The sequence below is a fragment of the Carcharodon carcharias genome, chromosome 6 (genome assembly GCF_017639515.1).
Source record: "Carcharodon carcharias isolate sCarCar2 chromosome 6, sCarCar2.pri, whole genome shotgun sequence".
NCBI lineage: Eukaryota > Metazoa > Chordata > Chondrichthyes > Lamniformes > Lamnidae > Carcharodon > Carcharodon carcharias.
This window is the reverse complement of record NC_054472.1, coordinates 137,891,043-137,903,479: the sequence shown is the minus strand read 5'-3', so window position 1 is coordinate 137,903,479 and position 12,437 is coordinate 137,891,043. Positions and strand designations below refer to the sequence as shown.

General features: G+C 45.1%; 1 protein-coding gene across 1 annotated transcript in view; it reads right to left on the bottom strand.

Annotated features, from left to right (window-relative positions):
• Positions 1-12,437, bottom strand: part of tmem67 (transmembrane protein 67) — a 287,301-nt gene that overhangs the window by 147,604 nt on the left and 127,260 nt on the right. Inside the window, exon 13 of the mRNA XM_041189291.1 lies at positions 1,990-2,146. Coding sequence (XP_041045225.1) covers positions 1,990-2,146 — 157 coding nt within the window. The remainder of the gene's footprint in view (positions 1-1,989; positions 2,147-12,437) is intronic.

Here is a 12,437-nt window from a genome sequence, read left to right as displayed (position 1 = left end):
AGAACTAAAAGCCCTAATCATGGTCATATCTGAACAAGTGGAGGGGATTCCCTCCATCCTTATGGACCTGCTGCCCTAGATTTTGTTTAGCTCTGCACTGCTGCGCAGCCCAGCAAGGGTGTCTCCATGTTAAGGCGCCCTCACGGTCATTGACCTGCCTCAGCAGTGCTCACCTTTCCTGGTGGGTCTGCCATGGCTCTATAGCTGCCAACTCTCCGATTAGTTCAGTAGCATTGAGAGCCCGCCTAATTAGGAGGCATTCTCCTGGAATATTGTGCCACCCATCTTGCTGCCAACAACTGCGGGTTTGAGATCTTCATTTGGTTCTGACATTGGAGCCTCTAAACCTGTAGGAATATCCAGCACACTAACTGTTTCTCTCTCCACAGAGGCTGAATATTTCCAGGATCTTCTGTTTATTATTATTGGCATGTAATACTATCCATTGTTGATTCAAAACTTGGGGCAGAATTTTATGTCCTGCTGGTGGGTACATGCACGACTCAATTGGGCATAAAATAGCATGTGATGATTCGGGGGAGCATCCCAACGTCATCGCGCACTTGCACGATATTTCAGTCGGCGGGAGCGTGTGAGAAACAGCCTATTAAGGCCCTTAATTAATTAAGTTCTACACATTTTTTGCTGCCCGTCCAACCTTACTGTTGGTGGGCAGTTGAATAGGCTAGGCGGCCTTTGCATCTTTTAGGAAACCTCATCCACAGGCAGGATGAGGTTTCCAAGAGTAATTTGAAAAAATATTTTAAACATCAATTTTATTATGTTGCTGTTCATGTGACTGAGTCACATGTGGGGACATGTTTCTATCAATTTTAAAGTCTTTATTTTGGAACCCACCATTCTTCAGCTCCATGAGGAAGCTCTGTGCCCTCAGGGAGCTTACAGTGCACGCTCCCTTACACATTTGCAGACTTTAGTGCTTGCCCTCCTCCCACGCCCACCCCAGCAGTGCTGAGTGTTTCAGCGTGCCTTTCATGCTGGCTGGCCGTTAATTGGTCAGCCAATGTGAAATTGTGGTCGAGGGGCAATTGTGGGCAGCAGGCCGTTTTTCAACCGCTCCTGGACCTGCCCGCCGCGCCTGCCCAACGACCGGAAAATCCTGCCCTTGGTCATAGCAAGTATAATCAGTTGCACACAATAGAAGATTTCAAGATTTATTATTCCATTAGTGATTCCAGTGCCAAAGAGAGTAGGATTCCATACAATTTGGACTCTTTTTTTAAATAATGGCAGGACATTTTGTTTTTGTTTTTACAACATTGGAATTTAAGCTGAAATAGCTTAAAATTAGGAAATTAATATTTTGACTAATTTACTAAAATCTTCAAAATGTAGGTATTTCTAAACTTAACTGACTCCTTTCTCAGGTGGAAAAGTTGCCAAAGGATAATGTCTGTATACTTTATTCATGTACTTATTCATATAGCTTGTGTATTTTGCCCTTGTGTGTTCAGCCAAATTACTTATGATCAAATAATTTACAAATAAAATGTGAGCAGTTTATTACTTTAAAATCATCAAAACAGATACACTTTGAGCTTACCTTCAGAAGCAGTTTCAATGAAATAAAACAGATCAGCCATTACTGAATAGAATGGCAAAGGAGGCTGAGAGGGCTGAAACAGCCTACTCCTGTTACTAATTAAATTGTAGGTTATACCATAAAAACTTTTAAGAATATAAGAAATTAATAAGTAATCTCTACTAATTAAATATCAGATGAGAAAACAAAGTTATCAGCTACTTTAGTTGCAGTTAAAACAACATGTATTTGAGGGAATTGTTCCACAAAAAATCAAAGTATCTCACAAATGAGAACCAATAATTTTTGATGCCTACCATCGAAGAGAGTTGCCCAAATAAACTCCCGCTATTGCATTAGATTTTGCACTGGCTAAGTTAGAGGTATTTGCACATTAAACGTAGGTAATCCAACAAGAAATGGCTATCTAGGAACATAATCTTTACCTTGATTTACAAACTTTCCATTAAGTTGAAGGTTTAAGTTACGAACTGCAATTGGATGCAGTTGATCCTCGCCATTTTTCCCCTTGTAAAGCATATACACGTCATAAAACTGAATGTCACCATACTTAGCTAAAAGTTTGGAAACAGAAAGTGTACACTGTCCAAGAAAATAAACAAGTAAAAATGGATACAATGTATACAAATTCTCTTAGAAGGCAAAATAATTTTCATATATAGAATATTCATTTATAATGTCATCAGCTGGACATATATATTGAACACATTGGCCAGGATCTTTAGGTCGGTGAGCGGAAGGGTGGGACCCGCTCGCCGACGCGTAAAATGACGTGGGATGACATTGAGCGGAACTCCTGATGTTGCCCCGCAACAATTTTCAATTTTCAGGGTAGTGAGGGCACAGCCAAATCAGCTGTGCCCCCGCCGACCTGTCAACGGCCTATTGAGGCCATTTAAAAAATAATTGAGATAATTAATGGATCTGCCCGTCCAACCTTAAGGCTGGCGGGCAGGCCGGGAGCCCTGGCGGGCTTCAGAAAAAGCATGAAACCTCATCCACGGGCAGGATGAGGTTTCATGAGGGTTTTTGAAAATTTAATAAATGTTTGATTAAAAGTGATGGACATGTCCCAACTCATGTGACAGTATCACATGAGGGGACATGTCAGGGAAGTTTTATTTTTGCTCCTTCACCATTTTTAAATTTGGCGTCAATCTCCCTGAAAGAGCGCACTCTCGGCTGAGGGAATCCCCCATCACCTGCACAGGGACCGCATAGCGCTTCCTGGTGGACGTCACGCTGATGGACGGCCCGCCCATGTAAAATGGCAGCACCCCCCACCCCCCTGCCGATTGGGGGTGCTGATCGGAGGCACGCCCGCTCCTGCACTTACCCCACAGTGGGGGGAAAATTCTTCCCTTTGAAAAGAATACCTTGGCTAAACAAAAGGACACTGGCTTACAGTAGCTACTATGTTGCATTTGTGAAGGACACATGCTGCTTTATGGCGACACAGGCCGGAATTTTCCAGACCTCCCACTCTGGGATTTCCTGCGGCAGGTTCGGTGAGCCATTGAAATCTCCATTCACATCGGTGGGATTGGAAGATCCTGTTGGTGTGAGAGGCTGGAAAATTCTAGCCACAGAGTCCACAGAGCTCTCAAAGACACTGGCTAAAATAAGCCCTGATTGAAACCAGAGAGAGGTCATGTGACATAGCTCTTGGGTATAAAATATACTGGATTTGAACTAAAAGTCAGAGATAGATTGCGACAGGGGCAGGACGGGCAACAGCCTTACCCCCTCTCTTTCTGAAACATCTTTCATCAAAGCTGAGCTGTTTGTGATTTGAGAACCCACCAGAAGAACTCAGTGTTGCAAACCAAGACTTCCGAAATGGAGATTCTGAATCAACATAACTTCTGTCTCCAACAGAAAAGAGAATCAACCAGCCATGACTAATCCATTAAGAAACTCAAGTACCAGCAGCTACTGTGGGAAGTGATCCTTCAGCTGTAACAATCATCTGGGCAATCTGAAAGTAATTTTTTCTCTTGACTGTAATTTTTACTTGACTAAGTTTTAAGATTTGATATTCTGCAGAGTTTAATTCTTTTTTACATGCTTCGGAGGACTATGTGTATGTTGTTTTGGCACTAGTGGGTAGTTGGTCACATTTGTACATTATAAACTTATTGTTAATAATTTCTGCATCTTTGCCTGAATGGGTTTTAGCAATAAACTAACTCTTTACTTGTTAACTTAAGGAACGTGGCTGGCTTGTTTCTTATACCAAGCCACACACAGGTAAGTACATCTTTTTAAATTCAAACTCTGTTACAACCAATCCAGGGGCTGCATTTTATGTGTCTCCGCTGGACATGTTTTAGGTGGGGGGGGTCAGGGGGCCATATAAAATAGGATGGGTGTCCACCCCACCACCTTCCAATGTACCCCTGAGCTCACCCCAATAATACAGGGGGTGGGGGAGGATGGGTGGAGCAGCCTGCTCCCCATTTTTATATAGATAACCAAGGGTCAATTAGGCTTGTTAACAAGCCAATTGATCCTGACATAGGCTGCCCATTCCAAAAACATTTCACAGAATCACAAAGCAGAAGAGGCCCTTCAGCCCATCGAGTCTGCACCGACAAGTGAGAAACACCTGACCTATCTACCTAATCCCATTTACCAACATTTGGCTCATAGCCTTCAATGTTATGACGTGCCAAGTGCTCATCCAGGTACTTTTTAAAGGATGTGAGGCAACCTGCCTCAACCACCGTCCGAGACAGCGCATTCCAGATTGTCACCACTCTGTGGGTAAAAAACGTTTTTCCTCATATCCCCCCAAACTTCCTGTCCCTCACCTTGAACTTATGTCCCTCGTGACTGACCCTTCAACTAAGGGGAACAGCTGCTCCCTATCCACCCTGTCCATGCCCCTCATAATCTTGTACACCTTGCTCAGGTCGCCCCTCTTTCTTCTCTGCTTCAAAGAAAACAACCCAAGTCTATCCAACATCTCTTCATAACTTAAATGTTTAATCCCAGGCAACATCTTGATGAATCTCTTCTGCACCCCTCCAGTGCAATCACATCCTTCCTATAAAGTGGCGACCAGAACTGCACACAGTACTCCAGCTGTGGCCTCACCAAGGTTCTTTACAACTCCAACATGACCTCCCTACTTTTGTAATCTATGACCCGATTGATAAAAGCAAGTGTCCTATATGCCTTTTTCACCACTGCACTAACATTCCCCTCCTCCTTCAGAGATCTATGGACGCACACGCCAAGGTCCCTTTGTTGCTCTGAACGTCCTGGTACCATGCTGTTCATTGAATACTTCCTTGTCAAATTACTCCTTCCAAAGTGTATCACCTTACACTTTTCAGGCTTAAATTCCATCTGCCACTTAGCTGCCCATTTGACCATCCCGTCTATATCTTCATGTAGCTCAAGACACTCAACCTCACTGTTAACTACCTGGCCAATCATTGTGTCATCCGCAAACTTACTAATCCTAACCCCCACATAGTCATCTATGTTGTTTATATAAATGACAAATAATAGGGGACCCAGCACAGATCCCTGTGGCATGCCACTGGACTCTGGCTTCCAGTCACTAAAGCATCCTTCTGTCATCACCCTCTGTCTCCTACAACTAAGCCAATTTTGAATCCACCTTATCAAATTATCCTGTATCCCATGTGCATGTGCCTTCTTTATAAGTCTCCCATGTGGGACCTTGTCAAAGGCTTTGCTGAAATCCATATAAACAACATCAACTGCACTACCCTCATCTACACACCTGGACACCTCCTCAAAAAATTCAATCAAATTTGTTAGGCAAGACTTCCCTCTGACAAAACCATGCTGACTATCCCTGATCAAACATTGCCTCTCCAAGTGGAGATAGATTCTCTTCTTCAGAAATTTCTCCAATAGTTTCCCTAACAGTGACGTGAGACTCACTGGCCTGTAGTTCCCTGGCTTATCTCTACAACCCTTCTTAAATAGCGGAACCACATTAGCTGTTCTCAAGTCCTCTGGCACCTCTCCCGTGGCCAGAGAGGAATTAAAAATTAGGGTCAGAGCCCCTGCGATCTCCTGCCTTGCCTCCCTCAGCAGTCTCGGGCACAAATCATACAGACCTGGAGATTTGTCCACTTTTAAGCCTGCCAACACCTCCAATACCTTGTCATTCCCTATATCAAATTGCTCAAGAACCTCGCAGTCTCTCTCCCCGAGTTCGATGCCTTCATCCTCATTCTCTTGGGTGAAGACGGATATGAAGTATTCGTTCAACACTCTACCGATGTCCTCTGGCTCCACCCATATATTGCCCCCTTGGTTCCTAATGGGCCGCACTCTTGCCCTGGTTATCCTCTTCCCATTGATATACTTATAGAATATCTTGGGATTTTCCCTACTTTTACCAGCCAGAGCTTTCTCATATCCCCTCTTTGCTCTCCTAACTGCTTTCTTAAGCTCCACCCTGCACTTACTGTACTCCACTAATGCCTCTGCTGATTTGCTTCCCTTGTACCTGCTAAAAGCCTCTCTTTTCCTTCTCATCGTATCCTGAATATCTCTGGTCATCCATGGTTCTCTGGACTTGTCACTCCTTCCTATCACCCTAACGGGAACATGTTGAACCTGTACCGTCCCCATTTCCTTTTTGAATGCCCTCCACTGCTCCTCTGTGGATTTCCCCACAAGTAGCTGTTCCCATTCCACCTTGGCCAGATCCTGCCTTAATTTACTAACATCCGCTCTCCCCCAATCCAAAATATTTTTTTGCAGCTTGTCTATTTTGTCATGGGCAGTCGGGTGGGAGTGAAGCAGCCTGATTTTAAAAAATAAATTCTTCAAAGGGTGGGAAGAAAGGGGTGATTTCTATCTTCAGGGCTGCCCTTGCCAATCACGGGGTGCCGCTCCCACAAGATAGAACACCCCCACCGCTTTCTTCCGGCCTGCACGCAGCCTTAAACCACACCTCGCCACTGACATACCCACTCTTGCCTGCCCAAACCTTCCCTGCCCAAGATCCCACATTTACCTGCCTCCATGATCCACAGCCCTTCTTCCTCCTCCTCTTTCAGTCCTGGCAGTGCCAAGTAATGCATTCTTGGCGCCACCAGGACTGATGGAGCTGCCATCCATTGAATTGTTTAGCTTGCCTGCAGAGTGATATAACTGCGGGGAAAGCTGGTGAGGAGCGAGTCGGTTCTATGCTGACTTTCCTTCCGGTGGAGGGGGAGACATGCACACCCCATAATATTCAAGCCCAAGAGCAGGACAAAGAGAGGAGTCAGTTTCTCTGTCCTAACTTGATTGTAACAAATGAAATTCTACCACTTGAGTTTACTTACTAGCATCCATTTCAAGAGTTTAATTTAGCGCTATGGAACTTGGCACATTGCCTGATCCCAAGCTTAGCTTCCTGCCCCATACTATTTGCCTGTACAACATGGTACACCAATGCCCCAATACATTTGTTTATAAATCTGACTAGATTTCTCCATATATCTTCTTGCCAACTTTCCACTTCTGCTTATCATATATGCGCTTACCTACATGAATGTCTGCATCACTTCTAAACCCTCAATAGACTTCCTGAGTGAAGAGGTGGAAATAAGCAGCCCGGAAGACCCGTCACCACAGAGGGAGCAGCCGGCCCACGAGTTATTCTGCAAGCACTCTCCCACGCATGCGGATCCTTCATGTTTCACACTCATCTCAATGTCCTGAGCATTTTGAATGCAGCCTGCTGGAATTCGCTTTCAGGTGTCAATCTGAGCTGACCTGCAACTCTATGCACCCACTGGTCACATTCCCATACAGCACATGATTTTGCTCATTACGACTCTTGTTTCACTTTCAATTTAGCAAGCATGGTCTGGTTTCACTGACTTGCATGCCCCCCAGTCTCTCACCCTCTCCCAGTCACCCATTTCCTCTCCCCCCAGCATCACCTTGCACCTCCCTCCATTACCTACCAGCCACAACCCTTCTCCTTCGGGGATGTCAAGGTGAACATGCATATTCCCTTCCTTCCCGAAAATTCCACCCCCATCCACATCCACCTTCCCGCCTCCAGGGTCCATGTCTGACTCCAGGTCCTCACCAGTTGGTACAATGGCAGGCTCCTCAAAGTGACTCAGGGGCCTAATGTGGGCCACTCCATCCCCGTTCTGGGACCTCTTCCTGCTGATGTGAGCAGGCTTCTCCTGCATGAAAACAGATGTAGAGAATGTGAGCAGGATGCATGGCACTGCTTGGAATGTTTGTGTGGTGAGCGGCTCCATGGACAGGAATGAGAATGTGAACTCGAGAGGATATGAGCCTGATGGAGATGTGAAGGTGTGTTAGTGAGTTAGTGCTGTTGTCCCTTGAGGTGTGAGATCCCAGTGGATGTGTGATGGGTTTGTGAGTGTGTGAGTTGAAAGTGATGAGAAGAGTGAGTCACCTTTGCTGTTCCCTCTATTGCTACCGTTGAACACTCACCCGCCCACTCTACCGTCTCACTCTGCCCTTGGTCATTCTCACCCTTCTTCCATACCATGACCACCTTCAGTTTGCTCCCCAGGAGGTAGACAAGGACCTATCAGACATGTCCCGTACATGTTCACCTGCGTATCACCCCCTCCGCACCCCTTCCCTGCTCTGCACCCCTTCCCCCCTCCCCACCCCTTGCCCCCTGGGACCCCTTCCTCCCTGATACATCTTCCACCCCGGAACCCCTTCCCCTCCTCAAGGACCGGCCCCTGCTTAGTTCCTTGCCCCTCCTGACTCCTTCCTCCAGCCTTACCTCTTCCTCCAGCCTTAATCTTACCCTCTTCCTGACTCCTTCCTCCACTCTTTCTTCTTCCTCCACCCTAACTCCCTCCCCTCTCCGCACCCCTTCCTCCCCCTGGACACCCTTCCCTCTCTGCACCCCCTTCTCCTTCTGGACACCTTCCCCTCTCTGCATCCCTTCCTCCTACTGGACACCCTCCCCTCTCTGCACTCCTTCCCTTGCACCTTCCACCCCTCCTTACACCTACCTTCCCAGTTGCCGTCTCATCTCCCATTACCCCTCCTCCCTCCATTCTCCCTCCTCCCCCAACTTCCCCCCAAAACCTTCATTCCCCCCTCGCAACCTCAGCCCTATCTTGACACCTTCATTCCCCCCCTCCCAACCTCACCCCATCCTGACACCTTCATTCCCCCCATCCCAATCTCACTCCGCAACATCTTTTCCTCTCCCAGCCGATCCTAGCCTTTCTTCTCTCACCTCCTCGACTATCGCCCGTTGTGAGCATCAACAGTAACTATCCAACTTCCATGCCCTGTGCGCAGCACAGCCATGTCCATGAGAATCCACCCAGCATACAATGGACATTGCTCCAGTGTTCCGTTGGTGTCGGGCTTCAGCATCTTCTGCTCCACGGATGCCCACGATGTGAGCAAAACCCTAGTGGGAAAGTCCTGACTTCCGCACATCACAGTTGTCAAGATGTGTTGTACACCGGCGTTTTTTCCCACCGATGTGGGTGGATGATCCAACGGAGTGGGGGGGGGGATGATTCTGGCGGGTAGGCCCAATAATGATATGCTGATGCATTACAATGAGGTTCCTGATGTCCAATGCCGGAGAATACAGCCCACCATTGGCAGACTAAATGGACGATTGCAAACTGGTTTCACGATAGCGTGACCGTGCCATATTGTCTGCTCAAGCCACTGAACATGCCCAAAGCCAGTGGGTATGGAAAATCCCGGTCAAAGTATTTTGGGCTGTCCTGGGGTCTTGAGAGGCACTATATCAACACAAGCTGTGTGCAGAAGTTACCATTTAAAGTAAAGCGGGTCATGATAAATAGTAGCAGGAGAAAGCCTATATAGCTCCTCGAGCATAGTCTGCAATGTAATAAACTTAGGGCTGGACATTAACCTCAATTTCACTTTCCTGCCCAATTTCTCCATATTTTTGATTCCCTTAGAGTCCAAAAATCTAACACCCTCAGCCTTGACCACACTCAGCAACTGAGCATTCACAGTTCTTTGGGTTGAGAATTCCAAAGATGCACAATACTCTGAATGAAGAAATTTCTTCTCATCTCAGTCTGAATCGGCTGCCCCTTTATCCTTAGTTCTAGTTTCTCTAGCTGGGAAAATCACTTCTTGGCAACTACCCTGTTAAGCTCTCTCAGAATCTTACATGTTTCAATAAGGTCACATCTCATTCTTCTAATCTTAAGAGAGTATCGACCCATTCTACTCAATCTCTCCTCACAGGACCGTCACTCATCCCAGGAATCAATCTAATGAATCTTTGTTGCACCTCCTTTGTACAGAGACCAAACTATACATGGTACTCCATATGTGGTCTCAGCAAAGTCTTATGCTTTGCAGCAAGACTTCCTTACTCTTGTAAGCTGATCCTCTTGCAAGGAAAGGCAACATGCCATTTGACTTCTTAATTGCTTGCTGTCTCTCCATGTTAATGTCCTGGTCAGAATTTTTTGCTTGGCATGCAGGTACATGCCCAACATACTCAAGCATAAAATAGCGCACGTTGGGAGGGCATCCTGATGTCATCACATCATATTTCAGTCAGCAGGCACACACTAAACTCAGAAGCACACCTGCTGACAATTAAGAGGGCTATTAATCCCATTAATCGCACAATTAACTGGGATTTTTCGCTGCCTGTCCAATTTTACGGTTGGCGGGCGGGCAAATCAGCCTTTACATTTTTCAGGAAACCTCATCCAAGGGTGGGATGAGGTTTCCGTCATTAAATAAAAATGTACAGGCATAATTTTCATGTTGTATATGTTCAGGTGACTGTTTCTGATGTGTGGGCATTTTTTCCCAGTTTTTAAAATCTTTGCTTTTTGTATTTAATTCTTCAGCTCCCTAAGGCAGCTCTCTGCCTTCAGGGAGCTTTCATTACGTGCTCCCTTGCGCCTGCGCTGACTTCAGCATTCGCCCTTCGCCCGCCCCCAACACAAGCAATGCTGAAATCACAGTCGGGGGCTGATCGCGGTCGGTGGTCTATTTCTCAACTGCTCAATGGCCGCCAATCACGCATGCCTGCCGAGCTGAAGATTCGGGCCTTTGTGTTTCTTGTATAAGAACACCCAGATCCCTCTGAAAACCAACATCTCTTAGAATATTTTTGCAGTGGTGAAGAACCAAAGGAAATAACCTTACCTTTCCCCAAATTATACTCCATCTGCAACCTTCTTATCCACTCACTTGGCCTGTCAATATCCCTTTGCAACTTCTATGAACTGTCCTCACAGCTTACTTTCCCACCTGGCAAACTTGAATACTTCACACTCACTCCTTCATTCATCTTTATAGATTGTAAGTAGAAGAGGCTCAAGCACTGATCCTTGTGCACGCCACTAGCAACTAGCCAACTGAAAATGACCCATTTATTCCTGCTCTGTTTTCTAGCCTTTAACCATTCCTTTATCCATGCTAAGATATTATCTGAAGGCCCATAAGTTCTTACCTTGTGCAACAGCCATCTGAGTGGCATCTTATTAAATGCTTTTTTAAAATGCAATACTACAACACCTACTCTACCCTGCTAGTTGCATACTCAAAAAAACTCTAACAGATTTGTCAAACCGTCATGAAAGTATAATGATTTTTATAATCTTTTTCTGGTTTATTGTGAAGTAGCTTTATGGGAGTAGGTTTGGTTGAGTCTGCCTGTGTGTGATTTAATTACATTTGGAGTGAAGTAGACTGCAAGTTTAAATCATCAAAAGATGCTAGATGCTTGACATGCTAATGAGTAAACATGGATGCTGGCTTAGTATGTAAGGTGTGAAGGGAATTTGCATTTTTAGATAGATGAAGGGAGATTTGGATTTCAAAAGAACTTTAGTCTTTTTACAACTAGCCAGATAAGCAAGGCTATGGAATGTGTTTATATTTATCAAAGTTTACTGGCAATATTGGTACTATGACAGTTTTTATGTTACAATGAAGATACAGTTTCAAAGGCATATGGAACAATAGAATTTACATATTGAAAAGAGAGAAACATATATAAAAGAGAATGGAAGATTATGTGGGAGAAGGCCATGTAAGATCTAACAGGAGTGTGTGAAATAGCTTTAATGAAGTCTCCAGTATTTGTACATAAGCGTACTGTCTACCCAAACTGAAGCTGGAGAAAAGCCATTTGGAATTTCACTGCCCAGGGTGTGTTAACTTGCTGGATCAGTTTAAAATCTAAAATCTATTGTTGGACCGTTGCCTTAAAGGGAATGTAACTGGCGTCAGGTTAATTAGGAATTTTAGGAGTTATTATAGTAGTAATTGTAGTCTTAAGTGTGTGCTTGAAATTTTTTATTTTGTTAATAAATATTTTAATTTAATCTTTTAAAAAATCTCTAAAGGTCTTGGTGGACTAATTACTTCTGAATTCAGTGCACACATCTTATAAAAGATACAAATTGCAAAACCCTTGTGATAGAGCGTCCTAGTTTCCCTCTCGCACACATCATCTGTCGCGTCATAACACAAACACAATTTCGCTTTAATAAAACCATGCTGACTCTGCTTAATCATATGATGAGTTTCTAAATGCCGTTACCACTTCCTTAACAACAGATTCCAGCATGTTACTGATGACTCATGTCAGGCTAACTGACCTGTAGTTTCTTGTTTTCTCTTTCCTATGGCGGGCGGACTGGGCAGGAGTGGATGGGGGTGGGCACAGAGCCATTTTACACAGGCTTTTACAATTACAATTAAGGCTCGCCCAGCGTAATGTAAGGCCGGTTGCGCTCAGCACTACCTGTGCTGGTGGGGGGAGGAGGGAGCGTTCGGGTATGTGCGCGAAGGAGTGCAGCAATCTCCCTGAATGCATGGAGCTGCCTCAGGGAGATTGAATGGTTAGAAAAATTAATAAAGA